The following is a 24552-nucleotide window of genomic DNA, read 5'->3' as shown; positions in this document are numbered from 1 at the left end:
ATCCACCTGGGAAGGTAGGTTACAGACCTCTTAATGAGGTTCAGTTTGTTCCCCCATAACAGCTGGAATAAAGAGCTGTAGATCTTTGCATAGAGAGACACTGGCAAAACACAGACAAAGCTAACATACAGAAATACCTGAATCAGGTACGTTTTAATCAGGTCAAGCCTTTCCTTGTAAGAGGGTTTCTATTCCTTCCAGCTGGCAACCTTGCCATTGGCATCTTGCAGCCTGCTTTCCCAATTTGCAAGGCCATAATCTCTCGGACCAAATCTAATGTCTAAAACATTAATCCCCTGCCAGGCCTCCGGGAAGGTGTACGGAGGCTCGAAGCCATTGCCTTCCTCTCCCATCCAGAAAACGTCACTCTCCTCAGCATACTTCTCCATCACTGAAACCACCTCCTCTGTCCCAGAGATGAAAACACACATCATCCGCATAGGCAACAACCCTCAATGCCCAAAGGACACAACAGTCCGATCTCTAACCTCCTGATGAAGGGATCGATTGTTACACATATAGCAGGGGACTCAAAGGACACCCCTGACGCACACCCAGGCCAACCTCAAAGGGCCATCCGATCCAACCATTCACAAGCATGAAGCTTTCAGCCCCTCTTTACAAAGTCTTTAGCCAATCGATTAAAAACCCCCTCCAAGCCATACTTGCCAAGAAGCAGCCATAGGTACTCATGATTGACCAGGTCAAAAGCTTTAGCCTGATCCAATGCCAGCTGATACTTTCCCCAGCCTGCAGCCCTGCATCGTTCCAGGGCCTCCCAGACAGCTAACGCCACTGCTTCTACCCTGAACCGAGCAGTGCTAGTGGTGAGAAAGTAGATTGCAGAGGATAAACGTCTTCCGTGTTCTCTCCCGAATTGTGTGTTCCATGTTCTCACCCATGTTGTGTGTTCCGTGTGCTCTCCCATGTTTCGTGTTCTGTGGCCTCTCCTGTGTTGTGTGTCCTGTAGCCTTCCCTCTTGTGTTCCATGTGCTCTCCCATGTTGTGTGTTCTGTGTGCTTTCCCTAGTTGTGTGTTCTGTGTGCGCTCCCATGTTGTGTGTGTCGTGTGCTCTCCCGTGTTATGTGTACTCTCCCGTGTTGTGTGTTCCGTGTTCTCTCCTGTAGCACTGGGTGACAGCTCATATCTGTGAAATCACTGATCTCTTGACTGACACACTTGCAGCCTCATAGGTAACAATAGTTCTGAATGATGGATGAAGCAGTAGAGGAGGAATGTCCACTCCCTGGGAAAAGTAGAATCCCACCCCTCCCCCTCCGTATTTTTTTCTTCATCGCCCAGTTTTCTCTTTTACAGAAATTTAATTGGGCGAAATATTGGTTCAAACTTCAGAACACGACGCTGTATTTCTACACCAACAAGGACCAGCAGGAGGTGAGAAAAGAGTGGCGTGACACTACGGCTGGAACATACCTTAGTATTATCTAGTATCAGGAGTACCTGAAGACCGGGGTATGGTAACACCTAAACCTACTCTGCTTTGGGCCCCGAGTTCATAACCCACAGAGCGCAGGGGTCAAGGGTAATCAATGAACAGAGCGCAGAGGTCAGAAGTAATCAATGAACCGTGCGCAGGGGTCAGGCGTAATCAATGAACAGAGTGCAGGGGTCAGGAGTAATCAACGAACACAGCGCAGGTGTCAGGAGTAATCAGGGGGGTAGGAGTAATCAACGAACACAGCGCAGAGGTTAGGAGTAATCAGGGGGCAGGAGTAATCAACAGAATTCTGGGATCAGGAGTTCTGAAGGAACCGCTTTGGCACCCTGTTTAGGTGCTTCCACCAAACAGTGCCTCCTGCCCTCCAGCCTGTTTACCCTAATCATCGTACACAGAGAAGATGTGGGGTAAACTTTAAAGGAATGACTGTTTATTAGAACTCAGACACATACTTTATACTCTACAGGAGGACATTCCCCCTCTTGAGGTTATTAGCATGACAATGCAAACTTCAAACACCAATCCAATTAACAAATAACTGTGATCTTAATTAATCAGTAATCTAATTAACAAACATATAACATCCCTCAATCATTTTGGTGGAGTGGACACAATGCTAACAGACAGAAACAATAGGTGACCCAATTAACAATGGTAATGCACACAATGGGAGAGACCTACTTAACAAAAAACACATAACAAACCCCATCCCATCTCAGACTGTCTGGTACCAGTCTATGAGACAAACTTCTACAGTATTCCAGCAGTCTGAAAATGTGGAATTAATGTATCTTCATAAATTTAATGAGGGATAATGTTGCTACATTTTTCTGTCCCAAGTGAAGGAGCTTCTCCAACCCAGTCTGCAGGAGGGCCACCATATTCCCTCTGACCATTAACCTGTACAAGATCAATATTTCACCTTTTTATCCACTTCAGAAGGTAAGCTTTATTGTCCTTATTTAGAGAAGTGATCCAAACCACGCTCTAAGTGTTCATCACTTGGTTGTCCATGATTAGAGAATGATCTGCTTTATCCATGGGCTATAATCAGAGGGTAGGGGGGTTGCCCTTAATCTTTTAAGAAAGCCCCGGTCCTGGTAGGGTCTGTCACATTTCTCCCCCAACAAAAGTAGATTAACAAGGTCCCAGACCTGTTCTGGTACTGAAGAAGGAGGAAGACAGGAAGCGCCACCTAAGTGTAGTAGTACAGACAATTTATTGTCGCACAAGTAGGTAGGCAAGGGGGGCCGTTCCAATCTATTTGTTTCCTCTTTATCCACGCTGTCCACTGAGCTACATGTTCATCAGTCCAGCTCCTGCGGTTGTCCCGTGCACCAGGAAGCAGACCAGCGTGGACCGCAAGCGGAAGTGACGTCACTGGAAGACGAAGAGGCTGGAACAGTCGGGCAGGCAGGGGATGACTGAGAATATCAGGCTACGCGCTCGAAGCAGCAGCTCCTTCTACAGGCCTCGCTTTGGACAATTCAGATGCTGGTATATATATCAATGGAAATCTATTACGGCCTTCATGTGAAGAATACATGGAATTACAACATAAATAAAATATATAAGAGAAATGGGTAAAAGCATATGAATCAATATATAAACATTCTTAGATTACAAGAATCGTACAAAGGCTCCTAAGAAGCATGAATGGAGAATTATTAAGAAATTTAATAAAATAAACAAGAAAATAAACATGAAAATAACATTTAAAATAAAAATAAAATAACAGTGAAATTAAAATAAGAATGAAAATTTAAAATAAAGATGAAAACAAATTAACGGTAAATAATATATAAAAAAATTATATATACAAGTTATTATATGGCACATGCCCAGTAAGGAAACATGTTAAAACAGATTCCTAATATGTCGTGTATATGTGAGCAGAAGGGGGGGGGGGGAGAGAAAAGCAATTGGTGGGTCTGCTATATAGTAGAGTGTGGGTTTCAATCTCCTCATTTAAACCTCCTGGCACAAGCGTGCCCAGCGAATAAATCCAAAAGGTTTCTTGTTGGCACAATCGTTTGAAACGTTCTGCCACAGGAAAAGTTTGGGGAATAGACTCGATGATCCACACTTTGAGGCCAATAGTAGATTTGTTGTGCTGATCCAAAAAATGGCAGGAGACACTGTGCTCATGACGTCCTTTTTCAATAAAACTCCTGTGTTCCCCAAACCACCTGTTCTGGGCCTGCGTTGTTCGGGCAGAGTGAACCCACATAGGTGGTCAACCTGATTTCCATTTTTGGTTGCAGGGAAGGGTTGTCGAGGTCATGAACCCTCTTTCTGGCTGACAACGCTTCACCTGGGTGGACTTTACCAGTCTGGGGCTCGATCTGCTGCTGGGGAGAGGGGCCAACTGCCTCGGCTCCCTGAAGCCGTGGAGAGACTGTAGGTGCTAGACAGAGGCCAGCAGTGCTCAGCTCTGTTGCCAGCACTTCAGCTGGGCATAAGAGCTTCACTAATTTAGCTTGTCGCTGGGGACAGGGGCCACATGTCCCGGCTCCCTGCAATTTCAGAATTGTTGCCAGTGCTGGGCAGAGGTTGGTAGCACTCTGCCCTGATTTCAGCGCTTCTGCCGAGGACCCCACATCATCCACTCCGGCTAACTGTTGTGGAGGGAGCCGGCTTCCTCCACTCCCAGACTGTGGATCTGCCTCTTAGGAGGACAACTACCTCCCCTCACTTCATCTCTCACTGCTGCTGGGGAGTGGGGATGGCTTCCTCCCTTCACTGCATCTCTGACTGCCGCTGGAGAGATTAGCCAGCTGCTCCATCTCCTGGACTCCCAGACTCCCGAGGGGGAGGTAAGGTGACTTCCTCTTTTCCCTGGTCCTTGAACATGCCACTAGGGAGATGAGCCGGCTGCTCCATCTTCCATACTCTCATCCAGCTGCTGGAAAGACATTTCTCTGGTATTGTCCCTCAGGTGCACGGATCCTGGCTGGAGAGGGAAGACCATTTCCTCCACTCTGGCTGATTGTTGGGGAGGAAGAATAACCACCTTCTCTCCTGAACTGTGGCTCTGCCCCTGGGGACGAAGAACTGCCACCTTCCCACCCTGGGCTGTCGGAACTGCCAGGAGTGTGGGGCAGAGGTCTGTAACACTCTGCCCCGATGCCAGCTCCTCCAATGCGAAGCAACATTAAAAGTTGGTGGTCTTGCACAAATCCTCCAGGGCCACCGATTGTTGCAGGCAGAGGTCAGCAGCGCTCTACCTTGATGCCAGCGCTTCTGCTGAAAGCTCACGGGGTTGTTCCTCCTCAGCAGAAAAGCCTATTAAATCCACAGTTTCTGGAATTGCTGACAATCCATTTGGGTCCAGTGCCAACGCTTCGGCAGGTGACTCATAATCCATAACATCCATTGTTGCTTGGACATACTATTGAGCTTTGTCAAATAGTCTTTTATATGCTTGTTCCAGCTCCCATTCTTGTGTAACTATAAAGTCTAAGTCCCTTATCAATCCGAGCTCACTGGGAAATTCCAACTCCCTAAAATCTCGGATGTCCTCCCATCTCCACTCCGGTGCACTACTGAAATGTGGGTCCTCCTGAAGCTTCCTAAATATCAATACCCTACCCTTATGTAGGATCAATGTTCTTCATCCATGGTCACACCTTTGTAGAATACCATTGCAGTACCTTATACCCATCGTCCTGCACCATTTCACGCTTGTCAGCCATTCCTCCTGAGGATGCTTTCCTAGGAATGGTATACGCTAATCCATCTGCAGCCAGTACCACTCCATTGATGTAGGAAGGACCTTTCCATAATAGTCTTACTCCACTTAGAGAGCCTCCATCAAGAGCTCCCAACGGATCGCGTCTCTCAATTCCAGTACATCCTGGGCAGATCTGGGCTCTCCCTAATGGCTAAACACCTTTTGCATTCGCCACTGGAACTTCACTTCCATGGCGACTGACTTCTGGAACACTTCTTTGATATTGCCTGACACTGGGTCCAGTTGTAATTAATGAACAGAGCATTGGAGTCAGGCGTAATCAATGAACAGAGCACTGGGGTCAGGAGTAAGTAATGAACAGAATGCAGGGGTCAGAAGTAAGTAATGAACAGAGTGCAGAGGTCAGGAGTAAGTAATGCACATAGTGAGGGGTCAGGAGTAAGTAATGAACAGACCACCGGGGTCAGGAGTAAGTGATGAACAGAGCGCATGGTTAGGAGTAAGTAATGAACAGAGCGCAGGGGTCAGGAGTAAGTAATTAACAGAGTGCAGGGGTCAGCAGTACCCAGCACAGTGTACTCTACACCTATCATACCCAGCACAGTGATTTAGTGGCCAAGCTCATGTCTATAATATTTGGTGAAATGGCTGACTTGTCATTGGGGTGTCTCATCAGAAATGCTTTTCCTGACTTAAAATGTTTTGCCTTTCTGTTTTAGACTTCTCTGCGTGGTCAGTACTACATGTTATCTGTAAGTAATGCAGCCTAATGGCACGTAGATTACATGATTGTGTAACACATATATGTCTGTAATAAAAAGGGCAAGCTGGTAATGTAGTTTAAGTCTTATGGGAAGGTAATTAGGCCTGGTGAGGAGTGATAGGGGGTGATTAGGCTTAGGTGGGGGTTCACAAGGAGGTGATTAGACCCAGATTAGGAGTGACGTGGAGGTGACTAGGCCCAAGTAAGAAGTAACAGGGAGGTGACTAGACCCAGATAAGGAGTAACAGGGAGGTGGCTACACCCAGGTAAGCAGTAACAGGGAGGTGACTAGACCCAGATAAGGAGTAACAGGGAGGTGACTAGACCCAGATAAGGAGTAACAGGGAGGTGACTAGACCCAGATAAGGAGTAACAGGGAGGTGACTAGACCCAGGTAAGGAGTAACAGGGAGGGGACTAAACCCAGGTAAGGAGTAACAGGGAGGGGACTAGACCCTGGTAAGGAGTAACAGGGAGGTGACTAGACCCAGGTAAGGAGTAACAGGGAGGTGACTAGACCCAGGTAAGGAGTAACAGGGAGGTGACTAGACCCAGATAAGGAGTAACAGGGAGGTGACTAGACCCAGGTAAGGAGTAACATGGAGGTGGCTAGACCCAGGTAAGGAGTAACAGGGAGGTGACTAGACCCAGATAAGGAGTAACAGGGAGGTGACTAGACCCAGGTAAGGAGTAACATGGAGGTGGCTAGACCCAGGTAAGGAGTAACAGGGATGTGGCTAGACCCAGGTAAGGAGTAACAGGGAGGGGACTAGACCCAGGTAAGGAGTAACAGGGATGGGAATACCCAGGTAAGAAGTAACAGGGAGGGGACTAAACCCAGGTAAGGAGTAACAGGGAGGGGACTAGACCCTGGTAAGGAGTAACAGGGAGGTGGCTAGACCCAGGTAAGCAGTAACAGGGAGGTGGCTAGACCCAGGTAAGGAGTAACAGGGAGGGGACTAGACCCAGGTAAGGAGTAACAGGGAGTTTGCTTTACCCAGGTAAGGAGTAACAGGGAGGGGACTAGACCCAGGTAAGGAGTAACAGGGAGGGGACTAGACCCAGGTAAGGAGTAACAGGGAGGTGGCTAGACCCATGTGAGAGTTGAAGGGAATGCTGGATGAGCCAGGATGAGAGGTGATGAGGGAAGGATGATGGGGAGGTGACTAGGTCCCGGTATGGAGTGATAACAAGGTGACCAGACTTGGGTGAGGTATCCAGGTGTGATGGGGAGGAAGTGTTGTCACATGCAGGGTGACAGGGAGGTGTTCGGGACAGGGGGATATGGCGGAGAATATTTCTTGGTGGGGTATAAATTGTTAGGGGCTGATACCTATTTCCTGCCCTGTATAATCCCAGCTCCTCTATATATTCTCCAGTACTGCGCCCCCTGCTGCTAAATGACTCCTTCTCTTCCCTACAGGTGCAGTCAGTGAGAAGTCTGAGCGATGCAGACGGAAATTTCACTTTTGAGATTGTCATGAAGAATGGCAAACGGAAATTACTGGTGAGAGCAGACCTGCGGAGGGAGGGGTGTACACTGTGTTGTCATATACAGGTACTGCGGAGGGGTGTACACTGTGTTCTCATATACAGGTACTGCGGAGGGGTGTACACTGTGTTCTCATATACAGGTACTGCGGAGGGGTGTACACTGTGTTCTCATATAAGTACTGCGGAGGGGTGTACACTATGTTCTCATATACAAGTACTGCGGAGGGGTGTACACTGTGTTCTCATATACAGGTACTGCGGAGGGGTGTACACTGTGTTCTCATATACAGGTACTGCGGAGGGGTGTACGCTGTGTTCTCATATACAGGTACTGCGGAGGGGTGTACACTGTGTTCTCATATACAGGTACTGCGGAGGGGTGTACACTGTGTTCTCATATACAGGTACTGCGGAGGGGTGTACACTGTGTTCTCATATACAGGTACTGCGGAGGGGTGTACACTATGTTCTCATATAAGTACTGCGGAGGGGTGTACACTATGTTCTCATATACAAGTACTGCGGAGGGGTGTACACTGTGTTCTCATATACAGGTACTGCGGAGGGGTGTACACTGTGTTCTCATATACAGGTACTGCGGAGGGGTGTACACTATGTTCTCATATAAGTACTGCGGAGGGGTGTACACTATGTTCTCATATACAAGTACTGCGGAGGGGTGTACACTGTGTTCTCATATACAGGTACTGCGGAGGGGTGTACACTGTGTTGGCATATACAGGTACTGCGGAGGGGTGTACACTGTGTTCTCATATACAGGTACTGCGGAGGGGTGTACACTGTGTTCTCATATACAGGTACTGCGGAGGGGTGTACACTATGTTCTCATATACAAGTACTGCGGAGGGGTGTACACTGTGTTCTCATATACAGGTACTGCGGAGGGGTGTACACTGTGTTCTCATATACAGGTACTGCGGAGGGGTGTACACTGTGTTGACATATACATGTACTGCGGAGGGGTGTACACTGTGTTCTCATATACAGGTACTGCGGAGGGGTGTACACTGTGTTCTCATATACAGGTACTGCGGAGGGGTGTACACTGTGTTGACATATTCAGGTACTGCAGAGGCGTGTACACTGTGTTCTCATATACAGGTACTGCAGAGGGTGTACACTGTGTTCTCATATACAGGTACTGCGGAGGGGTGTACACTGTGTTCTCATATACAGGTACTGCAGAGGGGTGTACACTGTGTTGTCATATATAGGTACTGCGGAGGGGTGTACACTGTGTTGTCATATACAGGTACTGCGGAGGGGTGTACACTGTGTTCTCATATACAGATACTGCGGAGGGGTGTACACTGTGTTCTCATATACAGGGACTGCGGAGGGGTGTACACTGTGTTGACATATACAGGTACTGCGGAGGGGTGTACACTGTGTTCTCATATACAGGGACTGCGGAGGGGTGTACACTGTGTTGACATATACAGGTACTGCGGAGGGGTGTACACTGTGTTCTCATATACAGGTACTGCGGAGGGGTGTACACTGTGTTCTCATATACAGGTACTGCGGAGGGGTGTACACTGTGTTGACATATACAGGTACTGCGGAGGGGTGTACACTGTGTTGTCATATACAGGTACTGCGGAGGGGTGTACACTGTGTTGACATGTACAGGTACTGCGGAGGGGTGTACACTGTGTTCTCATATACAGGTACTGCGGAGGGGTGTACACTGTGTTGACATATACAGGTACTGCGGAGGGGTGTACACTGTGTTGTCATATACAGGTACTGCGGAGGGGTGTACACTGTGTTGACATGTACAGGTACTGCGGAGGGGTGTACACTGTGTTGTCATATACAGGGACTGCGGAGGGGTGTACACTGTGTTCTCATATACAGGGACTGCGGAGGGGTGTACACTGCGTTCTCGTATGCAGGTACTGTGGAGGCGTGTCCTCACCCACTAAGTTTGGCCCCAAGATAACGGCCGAGGAGCCCCTGGGGGCCCGGGACACACCTATGTTGTGTGTCATGGATGGAGCAATAAAGGAGCACTCCGGCTACAGATTAATATACAGATCTTTGTATTTCTTTCAGAGTGCTGAGTCTGCAGAACTGCGGGATGTGTGGGTAAAACTCCTGTGGAAATCCATGCAGCTGCCGGGACCCGGCCGATACATGTCCTCCTGTACCTGGTACGTCTTTCTTTATCGGTTATATTATTATCATTCCTATAACCCTTACATATTCCTTCCCCCGAGCCGCCCCCATTGAGGGGCACTGCTCCCATCCCTCTGTGTTACTGATCATGCTTTCCGTACTGCTTTACCTACAAACTGAGGCATGCTGGTGGTAGGAGCCATCATCCTTGGCTGGCCTACAAAGTTTTTGTTTGTCGGTGTTCAGCCCTCCTGTAGGCAACACAGAGGTCCCCAACCCAGTCATGGCCCCCGTCACAGTCCTTCTTGTGGTCATGACCCCCATCAAAGTCCTCCTTGCAGTCATGGCCCCCATCACAGTCCTCCTTGCAGTCATGGCCTCCTCCATCACAGTCCTCCTTGTAGTCATGGCATCCCCCATCACAGTCTTCCTTGCAGTCATGGCGTCCTCCATCACAGTGCTCCTTGCAGTCATGGGGTCCCCCATCACAGTCCTTCTTGCAGTCATGGCATCCCCCATCACAGTCTTATGTGCAGTCATGGCATCCCACATCACAGTCCTCCTTGCAATCATGGCACTCATCACAGTCCTCCTTGCAATCATGGCACTCATCACAGTCCTCCTTGCAATCATGGCACTCATCACAGTCCTCCTTGCAATCATGGCACTCATCACAGTCTTCCTTGCAGTCATGGCGTCCCCCATCACAGTCCTCCTTGCAGTCATGGCATTCTCCATCACAGTCTTCCTTGCAGTCATGGCATCCTCCATCACAGTCTTCCTTGCAGTCATGGCGTCCTCCATCACAGTCTTTGCAGTCATGGCGTCCCCATCACAGTCCTCCTTGCAGTTATGGCATCCCCCATCACAGTCCTTCTTGCAGTCATGGCATCCCCCATCACAGTCCTCCTTGCAGTCATGGCCCTCATGACAGTCCTTCTTGCAGTCATGGCCCTCATCACAGTCCTCCTTGCAGCCATGGCGTCCCCCATCACAGTCCTCCTTGCAGTCAAGGCATCCCCCATCACAGTCCTCCTTGCAGTCATGGCATTACCCCATCACAGTCCTCCTTGCAGTCATGGCGTCCCCCATCACAGTCCTCCTTACAGTCATAGCATTACCCCATCACAGTCCTCCTTGCAGTCATGGTGTCCCCCATCACAGTCCTCCTTGCAGCCATGGAGCCCTCTTTGCTCTTTAACAACACAGTGCCCCTTCCAATCTCTGCTTCCCCTGCACAGACTTACCTTCGGCAGGGCAGAGGCAGTTATCAGCCTGTGTCTATTCTCCAAGGTCTCCTGCCGATTTCATTCTATCAGATGGGCGGGTGCGGAGTTTAAGATCAGAACAGAGGGTGGGAGCTGCCAAACTTATTATTTCAACATGCAGATGATTATCCACTTGTTAATATGAAAAGTCTCATGCTCTCTGTCCCGATCTGCAGCTTCTTACCCCCCTTGCCCTGCTGATAGGATGGCATAGGAGATCTGGGAGAATAGACACAGGCTGCCAAATGGCACGGGCGCCGTGAAAGATTGCAAGATAAGGATTATTTCTTGCACAGGTCCACGGGCCCATCCGGGTAATTTAGTGTGCATGATCCGGGCTTGGGATCACTTTAGTGTACATGATTCGGGCTTGGGATCACTTTAGTGTGCATAATCCGGGCACAGGATCACTTTAGTGGGCATGATCCTGGCACAGGCTCACTTTAGTGTACATGATCCGGGCTTGGGATCACTTTAGTGTGCATGATCTGGGCACAGGCTCACTTTAGTGGGCATGATCCGGGCACAGGCTCACTTTAGTGTGCATGATCCGGCACAGGCTCACTTTAGTGTGCATGATCCGGCACAGGCTCACTTTAGTGTGCATGATCCGGCACAGGCTCACTTTAGTGTGCATGATCCGGGCACAGGATCACTTTAGCATGCATGACCTGGGCACGGATCACTTTAGTGTGCATGATTGGTGTACAGGATCACTTTAGCATGCATGACCTGGGCACGGATCACTTTAGTGTGCATGATCCGGGCACTGGTTCGCTTTAGGTTGCATGACCCGGGCACAAGATCACTTTACTGTGCATGATCAGGGCACTGGATATCTTTAGTGTGCATGATCAGGGCACTGGATCTCTTTAGTGTGCATGATCCCGGCATAGGATCACTTTAGTGTGCATGATCCAGGCACAGGATCACTTTAGTGTGCATGATCCACGCAAGGGATCACTTTAGTGTGCATGATCCGGCGGGCACGGAATCAATTTAGTGTGCATGATCTGGGCACGGGATCACTTTTGTGTGCATTATTTGGGCACAGGATCACTTTTGTGTGCATGACCCGGGCACATGTTCACTTTAGTGTGCATGATCCAAGCACAGGATCACTTTGGTGTGCATGATCCAGGCACTGTATCACTTTAGTGTGCACGATCCAGGCACTGTATCACTTTAGTATGCATGATCCGGGCACGGGATCAATTTAGTGTGCATGATCCGGGCATAGGATCACTTTTTCGTGCATTATTTGGGCATGGGATCACTTTCGTGTGCATGACCCAGGCACATATTCACTTTAATGTGCGTGATCCAAGCACAGGATCACTTTGGTGTGGATGATCCTTGCACAGGATCACTTTAGTATACATGATCCGTGCAGAGAATCGCTTTTGTGTGCATAATCCATGCACAAGATCACTTTAGTGTGCATAGTCCGTGCACAGGATCACTTTAGTGTGCGTAATCTAAGCACAGGATCACTTTAGTGTGCATGGTCTGGGCACAGGATCACTTTGGTGTGCATGAGCAGGATCACTTTGGTGTGCGTGATCTGTGCACAGGATCACTTTGGTGTGCGTGATCCCGGCACAGAATCACTTTAGTGTGCACGATCTGTGCACAGGATCACTTTAGCATGCATGACCTGGGCACGGATCACTTTAGTGTGCATGATTGGTGTACAGGATCACTTTAGTGTGCGTGATCTAAGCACAGGATCACCTTAGTCTTCATGATCCGGACACGGAACAACTTTAGTCTTCATGATCCAGGCATGGGATCACTTTAACTAGGTACAAGGTAGTTGTTCCTGACGTCTCCATAGCTCCTGTCAGAAAAAATAAAAAGGGGGAGATTTACTAAAACTGGAGCACTCAGAATCTGGTGCAGCTGTGCATGGCAGCCAATCAGAATCTAACTCCAGCTTGTTCAGTTAAGCTTTTACAATAAAGCCTGGAAGCTGATTGGTTTCTGTGGAGAGTTACACCAGAGTTTGCACTCTCCAGTTTTAGTAAATCTCCCCCAAAGTGTCTCATACAGCGAGTAAAATAAGTATTGAAGGTGTCACAATTTTTTTATGTAAATATATTTGTAAAGGTGCTATTGACATGAAATTGTCCCCACATTTCGGTAACAACCCATGCAATCCATACATACAAAGACACCAAAACGAATCTGTTCAGAAATGAAGTTCTGTGTAATAAAATGGAATGACACAGGGAAAAAGTATTGAACACATGAAAAACATTGAAAGGGAGGTGCAAAAAGGCATGGAAAGCCAAGACAGCAGCTGAAATCGGTAATTAGAAAGCTGGTTCAGTCTCAACTGATGGCCTAGAAAAAAGGTGTCTCATTACCAAGGTGTCACACCAGAAACCTCTCATGATGGGTAAAAGCAAAGCGCTCTCTCAAGATCTTCACAGCCTTATTGTTGCAAAACATACTGATGGCATTGGACAGAAGGATTTCTCAAACTTCTCAATGTTCCAGTGAGCACTGTTGGGGCCATAATCCAGAAGTGTAAAGAACGTCATTTCACCTGAAACCGGCCACCACCAGGTGCTCCTCACAAGATTCCTGACAGAGGAGTGAAAAGAATTATCTGAAGAGTTGTCCATAAGCCAAGGAGCACTTGTGGAGATCTTCAGAAAGACCTGGAATAAGCATGTACAATAAGTAATGCACTCACCCGCCATGACATGTATGCACGCTCACCACGCAGCACGCCATTGCTGAAGAAAACGCATGGTGAAGCGTTTAACCACTTGCCCACTGCTCACCGTGCTTCTACTTCGGCACATTGGCTCGTTATCGTCTGGCGGCGTAGACCTACGTCACCAGACATTCCCTCTCTCGGCGGCGCGCGTGCGCCGCCGGAGGCTCGCTCCCGCTGTATTCAGTCACAGCGGGAGTCGGGCCAGGGGAGGAGCGGCGGTGATCACCGCTGCTTTTCCCTGATCGTCGGGGATCTAGTGTGGAGATCCGCCCGCTTGTGTAAACAGAGAGGGCGGATCTCCTAAGTGACAGACAGTGACAGATTGCAGGGTTCAGCATAGCTCAACCTGCGATCTGTCCCTGTGTCACTCAGTCCCCTCCCCCCACACATGCCAGTAAGCACCAGGCATACATTAACCCCTCCCTCTCCAATAAAAATTAACCCCTTCCCTGCCAGTGTCATTTTTACAGTAACAGTGCATATGTATAGCACTGATTACTGCAGTAATGTCACTGGTAACCCCAAAAGTGTCAAAAATGTCAGTCAAGGGTCCGATCTGTCCGCCGCAATGTCGCAGTCCCGCAAAAAAAATTGCAGAACGCCGCCATTACTCATTAAAAAAAAAAAAAACACCAAAAATTACAGAAATCTTTCCCATAGTTAGTAAACGCAATAACTTTTGTTGAAACCAATCAAAATACGCTTATTGCGATTTTTTTTTTTACCAAAAATATGTAGCAGAAAACAAATTGGCCTAAAATGTTAAAAAATTTTGATTTTTACATTTTTTTGGGGGGAATTTCATATAAAAAAATGTGAAAAATGTTATTTTTTCAAAATTGTCGCTCTTTTTTTGTTTACTGCGCAAAAAGTAAAAATCGCACAGGTGATCAAATATCACCAAAAGAAAGCTCTGTTTGTGGGGAAAAAAAGGACGTCAATTTAATTTGAGTACAGCGTTGCACGACTGCACAATTGTTCGTTAAATTAACGCAGTGCCGAATCGCAAAATATGGCCTGGTCAGGAATGGGGTAAAATCTTCCGGTCTTAAAACGGATAAAAATACGCTCATTGAGAATTTGTTGTCAAAGACATGGAGCTAAATACATTTTGGCCTAAATATATAACAAAAATTGAATATATTGGATATTTTTTAACTGTCAAAGTAGAAAAATATTATTATTTTTTCAAAATTGTCGCATTTTTTTATTAATATCGCAAAAAATAAAAATCGCAGAGATGATCAAATACCACCAAAAGAAAGCTCTGTTTGTGGGAAAAAAAAGGACGTAAATTTCGTTTGGGTACGGCGTTGCATGACCGCGCAATTGTCAGTTAAAGTCGCACAGTGCCGAATCGCAAAAAGTGGCCCAGACGTAAGACAGCAAAATCCTCCGGTGGTAAAGTGGTTAAAGTTTTAGACCAGCCTGTGAAATACAGGGGGGAAATAGTCTGCTCAGATGGGACCAAAATTTCCATACTACACCCCATGTTTGGAGGTCACATCACCCCAAAAACACCCCATACCAACAGTGAGGTTTGGAGGTGGAAACATCATGGTGTGGGCGGGGCTGTCTTCAGCACACGGTACCGGCAAATTTCATATCATTGAAGGAAGGATGAATGGTGATAAAAATCTGCGGCCATCTGCCAGGATGATGAAGATGAAAAACGATGGTGGACATTTCAGCAAGACAATGACCCCAAACACAAAGCCAAGGAGAAAGAGAAAATAAAGCGGCTAGAATGGCCCAGCCAATCACCTGACTTGAACCCAATAGAAAATCTATGGAAAGAAGTAAAGATCAGAGTTCATAGAAGAGGCCCACAGAACCTTCAAGATTTGAAGACTGCGTGGAAGAATGGGCCAAAATCCCACCTGAGCAACGCATGGGACTCGTTCCTCCACACAGGAGCCAGCGACTTGAAGCCGTCATTACCAACAAAGGGTTTTCTACCAAGTATTAACCACTTAAGCCCCGGAGGATTTGGCTGCTCAAAGACCAGGGCCTATTTTGCGATTCGGCACTGCGTGATTTTAATGGACGATTGCGTGTTCGTGCAACGCTGTACCCAAATGAAATTGACGTCCTTTTTTTCCCACAAACAGAGCTTTCTTTTGGTGATATTTGATCATCTCTGCGATTTTTATTTTTTGCGCTATAAACAAAAAAAGAGCGACAATTTTGAAAAAATAACAATATTTTTCAAATTTTTTTTATATGAAATTCCCCCCCCCCCCCCCCCAAAAAAAATGTAAAAATCTAAATGTTTTAACATTTTAGGCCAATTTTGTTTTCTGCTACATATTTTTGGTAATAAAAATTGTAAAAGGCGTATTTTGATTGGTTTGCGCAAAAGTTATTGCTTCTACAAACTACGGGAAAGATTTATGTCATTTTTATTGTTTTTTTTTTTTTTTTACTAGTAATGGCGGCGATCTGCAATTTTTTTTTTTTTTTTTTGTGGGACTGCGACATTGCGGCGGACAGATCGGACCCCTGACTGACATTTTTGACACTTTTGGGGGTACCAGTGACATTACTACAGTAATCAGTGCTAAAAATATGCACTGTTACTATGAAAAAGACATTAGCAGGGAAGGGGTTAACTTTATTGGTGATTAGTGGGTTAAATGTATCCCTAGAGGCGTGATTCTAACTGTGGGGGGGGCATGGCTTGTGATGTAACCACAGAGACATACGATCCTACATACCAAGATCATATGATCTCTGCACTTACATCAGTGAGAATGACAGATGGTTGTGTTTACATCAGCCGTCCATCCTTCTCCCTCTCCTCTGGGAGATCGCGAGTGGCCGGCGGACATCGGAGCCGCCAGTCACACACACGGGGATCCCTGTGAACGAGCGGGGACGGGAGCGCGCCTCCAATGGCGCGCGCTCGCCCCCTACAGGCTCCTGGGCGAGCGACGTAGCCCTACCTCGGTTTGCCCAGGAGCGGCTGACTGCCGCAGTAAATAGTCGTGCGGCGGTCGGCAAGTGGTTAAATACATTTCAGTTAGTGTGTTCAATACTTTTTTACCGGTGTCCTTCCATTTTTATTACACAGAACTTCATTCATGAATGGATTTGTTTTGGTGTCTTTTTATGTATGGATTGCATGGGTTGTCACCGACATGTGAGGAAAATTTAATGTCATTAGAAATAGATTTACCGAGAAAAATGGTGATGTGTTTGGTACTTCTTTTACCTGCCGTATATTTACAACGGAGGACAGTTGAAATCACAGACACACCATTTAAAATGATATACAGTGCCTTGTAAAAGTATTCACACCCCTTGAAATTTCCCACATTGTGTCATGTTACAACCAACACCTAAATGTATTTTATTGGGATTTTATGTGATAGACCGACACAAAGTGGCCATAATTGTGAAGTGGAAGGAAAATGATAAATGATACAAATAAATCTGTGAAAAGTGTGGCTGCATTTGTATTCCCCCCCCCCCCCCCCGGAGTCAATACTTTGTAGAAGCGCCTTTCCCTGCAATTACAGCTGCAAGTCTTTTTGGGGATGTCTCTACCAGCTTTGCCCATCTAGAGAGGACATTTCTGCCCATTCTTCTTTGCAGAATATCTCAAGCTCTGTCAGATTGGATGGAGAGCGTCTGTGAACAGCAATTTTCAAGTCTTGCCACAGATTCTCAATGTGATTTAGGTCTGGACTGTGACTGGGCCATTCTAACACATGAAACCATTCCATTGTAGCTCTGGCTGGATGTTTCGGGTCGTTGTCCTGCTGGAAGGTGAACCTCCGCCCCAGTCTCAGGTCTTTTCTTCTAAGATTGTCCTGTATTTGGCTCCATCTGTCTTCCCTTCAACTCTAAGCAGCTTCCCTGTCCCTGCTGAAGAAAAGCATCCCCACACCATGATGCTGCCACCACCATGTGTCACAGTGGGGATGGTGTGTTCAGGGTGATGTGCAGTGTTAGTTTTCCCCCACACATAGCGTTTTGCTTTTAGGCCAAAAAGTAGAATTTTGGTCTCATCTAAGCAGAGCTCCTCCCCCCACATGTTTGCTGTGTCCCCCACATGGCTTCTCACAAACTGCAAACAGGACTTCTTATGGCTTTCTTCCACCAATGGCTTTCTTCTTCTCACTCTTCCATAAAGGGCAGATTTGTGGAGCGCACGACTAATAGTTGTCCTGTGGACAGAGTCTCCCACCTGAGCTGTGGATCTCTGCAGCTCCTCCAGAGTTCCCATGGGCCTCTTGGCTGCTTCTCTGATGAATGCTCTCCTTGCCCGGCCGGTCAGTTTAGGTGGACGGCCATGTCTTGGTAGGGGCCCGGCCGGTCAGTTTAGGTGGACGGCCATGTCTTGGTAGGGTTGCAGTTGTGTCATACTCTTTCCATTTTCCCATGATGGATTGAACAGCGCTCTGTGAGATCTTCAAAGCTTGGGAGATTTTTTTATAACCTAACCCTGCTTTACACTTCTCCACAACTTTATCCCTGACCTGTCTGGTGTTCCTTGGCCTTCATTTAAGTTTTTAGTTGTAACATGACAAAATGTGGAAAATCTAAAGCGGTGTGAATACTTTTTCAAGGCACTGTAATTTTTGATTCTAACACTCACATTCAGCACTGACCAATGAGGCCTCATTGTAGGTACGACATCCCACAACTGATCAAGAAGGTCAGCTTCTCCTCCGCAGATGGTCAGCCAATGGTGGTCTCCGATAATAACAATGTGAAGGATGATGGTCAGCCTGTGTTGGTCACTGATGACCACAATCTGAAGGACGATGGTCAGCCTGTGATGGTCACCACTGAACACAATCTGAAGGACAATGGTCAGCCTGTGGTGGTCACCGCTGAACACAATCTGAAGGACTCTGATCAGCCTGTGGTGGTCTTCGATGACATCGCTGAACAACTTCCAGGAGCAGTACAGACTGCTGGTAAGCATATAGACCTGAGGAAGTCCAGCACTGCTGTATACACTAATACTGTACTGTTGTTTTTGTGGTTTTATTTAAATTGGGATGGGAGAAGGGATGAGTGGGATACTCCAACTGTTAACTATTCACAATGCTGAGGACATTTAACTTGAGATTGCGACAAGGCCGCTGCCTCATCCTGCCACTTGAATGAGGATAAAGTAAGTGTTTCTATGGTACTTCTCTTCAGGGTACTCCCCTAGTACCCCCCTTTCTCTCTATGCTAGCTGACACCCGTTCACTGACTCTACACTCCGGAGTGGTCCCCTTCCTGGGCAGACCCCTGGGCAAGTTCCTTTGTACTCACCAACACTGTTTTTCCAGATTCACTGATGCCCCATCTCCTGCAGTCAGCTTCTTCTGCACCTCTGGGTTCAGCCTCACATACACTGGTTCACTAGGCCGACTGCCTGTGACCACCACCAACCATTGCAGAAGAGGAAGCAGCCGCCACCCTCCTTCTGGGACCTAGCTTCCCGCCCAAAGACCCCTTTCTCGTGTGCCAGTGGCTTTTTATACCATGTCCCATAATGCATCACTGTCTGTGCCAAACCCCTAGGACAGTACCAAAAGCCTGTGTATCATTGGTCAGGTTTCCTTCAGCATCCAATGTGCCTCCCCATTGGATGTGCTGGGGACACTCCTTGAGACCAAATGAGTTACACACTGAGCATACTAAGCAGGCCTAGCTATCAATCCAGCTCCCAGATAAGCTGAGTGCACCTATGTTTTTTCCTCCTGCTCTTCTGATAAGCAACTCTCTGCCTAGCACCTGACTAGGAGGGTGCTACATTTCCCAATGTGTGTACCAGCAGCCAGGCACACTGTCACAGGTACTCTTCCGGCTCATTGATCAGTCTAGAGGTGTTCTTTTTTTGATGCTTTATTGCAAAACTTGAACTTGGATGGAGTGCAGGATAACTGTGGATTAGTCCAGGAGCATTAAGTGGTCACTTGAGGACACTTATCCTTCTAAAGAATCTAAGCACAGTCCTTGCAGCAGCAAGGGGTAGGCAGAGCCACATCGGGGACCATGAAAAATGTCCTTTTTAAGTACCTATTGACTCTGATGCAAGAGGGATAGCAGCTGCACATAGTCACTGGGATCTCTCATATTGGTCTGTATTTACTAATGTCCATAGATAATTGGACGCCTCCTTCCAGTTCCTTCCAGACAACTCACCTGTGAAGACTTCAGACCGGATCCCCAAAAAAGAAAGTCCCTCTGTCTGCTCCAGCAGAATAGCCCCCTCCCCAAGCTAGCATAGCTGGGACCATGATGAGCCTCATAAAGGCACAGCTGGTCTGCCCAGAAGTACAGAGCTAGAGCTGGAGGTGAGGAGTGTAGAGAGATAGAGCTGGGGGTGAGGTGAGGAGTAGAGAGATAGAGGTGAGGTGAGGGCTGCTGCTCTTCTGGGCCACCTCTTAAAGATCTGGAGGTGAGGAATAGAGAAATAGAGCTGGGGAGTAGAGAGATAGAGCTGGAGGTGAGGAGTAGAGAGATAGAGCTGGAGGTGAGGTGAGGAGTAGAGAGATAGAGCTGGGGGTGAGGAATAGAGAGATAGAGCTGGAGGTGAGGTGAGAAATAGAGAGATAGAGCTGGAGGTGAGGAGTAGAGAGATAGAGCTGGAGGTGAGGTGAGGAGTAGAGCGATAGAGCTGGAGGTGAGGTAAGGAATAGAGAGATAGAGCTGGAGGGCACACGAGAAAGATGAGGATTAGAGAGATAGAGCTGGAGGTGAGATGAGGCGTAGAGAGATAGAGCTGGAGGTGAGATGAGGAGTAGAGAGATAGAGCTGGAGGTGAGATGAGGAGTAGAGAGATAGAGCTTTGCTTGCAGCGGCTTGGCATTGCATGCCACTGCCAAGCCTGTTGTCCACTAGGACCCCCAGGTCCTTTTCCATCTTAGACTCACCCAGAGGTTCCCCCCCCTAGTGAGTAGCTTGCTTTCCTATTTCTGACGCCCAAGTGCATTACTTTACATTTTATAACATTAAACCTCATCTGCCATGTAGTTGCCCCCCTCCCCCACCCCATTAATTTGTTCAGGTCCGCTTGTAAGGTTTCCACATCCTGCATAGAAGATATTGGCATACTTAGTTTAGTATCATCTGCAAATACTGAGATTGTGCTAGATATCCCCTCCTCTAGATCATTTATGAATAAATTAAACAGGATTGGTCCCAGGACAGAACCTTGGGGGACCCCACTTTCCACACCCGCCCAATCCGAGTACTCCCCATTAATCACCACCCTCTGGACTCTCCCCTGGAGCCAGTTCTCTATCCAGATTCTCACCTTATGGTCCATACCTACCTTCCTTAGTTTGTACAGTAAGCGTTTGTGGGGAACGGTGTCAAAGGCCTTTGCAAAGTCCAGACACACCACATCCACTGGCTTTCCTTTATCCAGACACACCACATCCACAGACCTTCCTTTATCCAGATACACCACATCCACAGACCTTCCTTTATCCAGATACACCACATCCACAGGCTTACCTTTATCTAGGTGGCAGCTCACTTCATCATAGAAGGTTAATAGATTGGTTTGGCAAGAACGATTTTTCATGAATCCATGCTGATTACTACTAATAATACCGTTTTCATTACTAAAGTCTTGTATGTGGTCCCTTAACATCCCCTCCAAAATCTTGCAGACTACTGATGTTAGGCTGACCGGCCTATAGTTACCCAGGATATATCTTGGCCCTTTTTTGAATATTGGTACCACGTTGGCTTTTTTTCAATCAGCTGGCACCATACCCGTCTGTAAACTATCCTTAAGGATCAAGAATAATGGTCTGGCAATCACCTGGCTGAGCTCTTTAAGAACCCTTGGGTGCAAGCCATCCGGTCCAGGTGATTTATTTATGTTAAGTTTCTCTAGTTTAGTTCTAAGTCTATCTTCTGTTAGCCATGGCGGCACTTCCTGAGGTGTGTTATTTACAAGCTGGGTTAGTGTAGCCCCCCGATTCTTTTGTGAAGACTGAAGAGTCTTCCGCCTTTTCTCTGTCCTCTGTGGCCATATTTCCTTTGTCGTCTTTTATGGGGCCAATGTGTTCTGGCCTCGCTTTCTTACTGTTTAAATACTTAAAGAATTTCTTGGGGTTCTTTTTACTCTCTTCCGCTATATGTCTCTCGTGTTCTATTTTAGCCACCCTGATTTCGTCTTTACATTTCTTATTGCACTCTTTGTAATGCTTAAATGCTGCCAATGACTCCTCAGTCTTGTATTTTTGAAGGCCTTTTCTTTAGCATTTTTATGTTGGAGTTTAGCCACCCAGGTTTTGTTTTGCTCTTTTAAATGTATTTCCCTTTGGAATGCACTGGCCAATCCCTTTGTTTAGTATGCTCTTGAAGCACTCCCCTTTTTCCTCCGTGTTCTTTGTTCCCAGGGTTCTATCCCATTTGATATTTTCTAGCAGAGAGTGCAGTTTTGGGAAATTGGCTCTTTTGAAATTCAGTGTCCTTATATTACCCTTATGTTTCCTATTACTATGATTAATACTGAAACTAATTGACCTATGGTCACTGTTTCCTAAGTTTCCCCGTATTTCTATATCCGTGAGCAGGTCTGTATTGTTGGTAATCAGTAGGTCAAGTACCGCATTGTTTCTTGCCGGTGCGTTCACCATCTGACCCATGAAATTGTCCTGCAAAACATTTAGGAACTGCCTACACCTATTGTTTTTTACACTAATCATTGTGTTCTGCCGACGGGGAAGGCTGCCTGCTGGCAGAACACAATGGCAATGCTGGAAGGATTCCACTAACTGTTGATGGGGAAACTGAGCAATTTTCTGTCCTTTCACCTGTGGAGGAAAGAAAGATAATTGCATAATCTATGGGCTGCCTTACTGAGCTGTATCTAAGACAATGGGTCCAAGTACAGGCCCCATGAACACAGCAATCCTTCCCCAGGAAGCCCCACATTGCTCCTGTGGAGTGTGTGATCTGTGGACTGATGTCTGCTATCCTCTTTCTGTAGAGATTGATGATGATGATGGTGATCCCAATGCTGCAAGTCTCCTTCCACAATTCCTCTGCTCTGCGCAGCCGCTGTACACTGGTAAGATGAAGGGTATGGGTGGGTTTTACTAGACGTCTGTACATGTCCTGGCTGGGGGGGGGGGGGGCGCAATATGGGACCTGAAGACCCCTCTGAAACATCAATTTTCTCTCTTTTAGGTGAGAGCAGTGATCAGAGTTGCGATGAAGAAGACATCTATGACGTTCCTCGCCCGCAGGCCATGAACCTAACTGTTTATTCCGGTAATACAGAAAAGCCCCACCCCCCCTCCTGTACTCTAATTAGCTGCCTAGTGCACAGATCCCCCCCCCTCCCCCGGGCTGTGTATAGAGATATTCAGATCAGGGCTGGGCTGAGGGGTAGGCAGGAGAGGCAGCTGCCTTAAGCACTTCAGCAGAAGTGGGCACAAAAACTGAGTTCTGTGGGAGTGCGGTGCATTTTGACCTTTTTTGTATTTGACCTTGTCCCAGCACTGATCCAGGAGCAATAATCGGCAACCAATGAAGGTGTATATAGTGCAGACAAGCTGCTCCTGTCTAGTGATTAGTCCCGCCTTTACTCTCCCCAATGAAACAATTAGGAAGACCCAGATGTGTATGCGGTTCACCTTCACCCCTGCTCTGGTTATATCAGAACTGGGGAAATGATGAGAGACCAATGACTGTATATTCAGGATGATGGGGGTTCCACTCATCTTACTAAAGTTCTTCTGTCTGGTGTCTGCAGAGCGCACTGCGGGGGAGGAGGAGCAGCAACGTACAGCCCTGGTTCACCTCCAATTGTATGACACCCCAACGTTGTTTGTTGCCGACACAAACGTCTCAGGTCAGTTTGTTACAGAACATAGAGAACCTTTTATTTTCAGATTGTTTTAGCATTGTGACATCACTGAACTGTACGGCATGACGTGCAACACGCACAGCGCTGCGCGGAAACTTTCATTATCCTTACGGGTGTCAAAATGACTTTTTGTTTTCATTTTTCTTTTAAGTTGAGAAACTTTAAAATACTACATGACAGGTTCTCTTCACTGCATACTACAGACAGTGCACCTCCTTTCTGTGTCTAACAACATGCCTCTGTCATGTCACATGATCACTCACAGCCAGTGTAAGGAAAACTGTCACTGTTATGTCACATGATCACTCACAGCCAGTGTAAGGAAAACTGTCACTGTTATGTCACATGATCACTCACAGCCAATGTAAGGAAAACTGTCACTGTCATGTCACATGATCACTCACAGCCAGTGCAAGGAAAACTGTCACTGTTATGTCACATGATCACTCACAGCCAATGTAAGGAAAACTGTCACTGTCATGTCACATGATCACTCACAGCCAGTGTAAGGAAAACTGTCACTGTTATGTCACATGATCACTCACAGCCAGTGCAAGGAAAACTGTCACTGTTATGTCACATGATCACTCACAGCCAGTGCAAGGAAAACTGTCACTGTTATGTCACATGATCACTCACAGCCAATGTAAGGAAAACTGTCACTGTCATGTCACATGATCACTCACAGCCAGTGCAAGGAAAACTGTCACTGTTATGTCACATGATCACTCACAGCCAGTGCAAGGAAAACTGTCACTGTTATGTCACATGATCACTCACAGCCAGTGTAAGGAAAACTGTCACTGTTATGTCACATGATCACTCACAGCCAGTGCAAGGAAAACTGTCACTGTTATGTCACATGATCACTCACAGCCAGTGCAAGGAAAACTGTCACTGTTATGTCACATGATCACTCACAGCCAATGTAAGGAAAACTGTCACTGTCATGTCACATGATCACTCACAGCCAGTGTAAGGAAAACTGTCACTGTTATGTCACATGATCACTCACAGCCAGTGTAAGGAAAACTGTCACTGTCATGTCACATGATCACTCACAGCCAGTGTAAGGAAAACTGTCACTGTTATGTCACATGATCACTCACAGCCAGTGCAAGGAAAACTGTCACTGTTATGTCACATGATCACTCACAGCCAGTGCAA

At 47.0% G+C, this 24552-nt stretch overlaps 1 protein-coding gene across 1 annotated transcript in view; it reads left to right on the top strand.

The window, feature by feature from the left end:
- LOC309567514 (uncharacterized protein) overlaps positions 1-24552 on the top strand; it is a 32138-nt gene that overhangs the window by 3561 nt on the left and 4025 nt on the right. Inside the window, exons 2-8 of the mRNA XM_082272898.1 lie at positions 1318-1395; positions 5873-5905; positions 7339-7422; positions 9489-9586; positions 18183-18475; positions 22504-22584; positions 22704-22787. Of these exons, the coding sequence (XP_082129024.1) occupies positions 1318-1395; positions 5873-5905; positions 7339-7422; positions 9489-9586; positions 18183-18475; positions 22504-22584; positions 22704-22787 (751 nt within the window). The remainder of the gene's footprint in view (positions 1-1317; positions 1396-5872; positions 5906-7338; positions 7423-9488; positions 9587-18182; positions 18476-22503; positions 22585-22703; positions 22788-24552) is intronic.

This window comes from Pelophylax lessonae (assembly GCF_965119305.1).
Source record: "Pelophylax lessonae genome assembly, chromosome: 11".
Lineage (NCBI taxonomy): Eukaryota > Metazoa > Chordata > Amphibia > Anura > Ranidae > Pelophylax > Pelophylax lessonae.
This window is presented reverse-complemented; position numbering and strand designations above follow the sequence as displayed.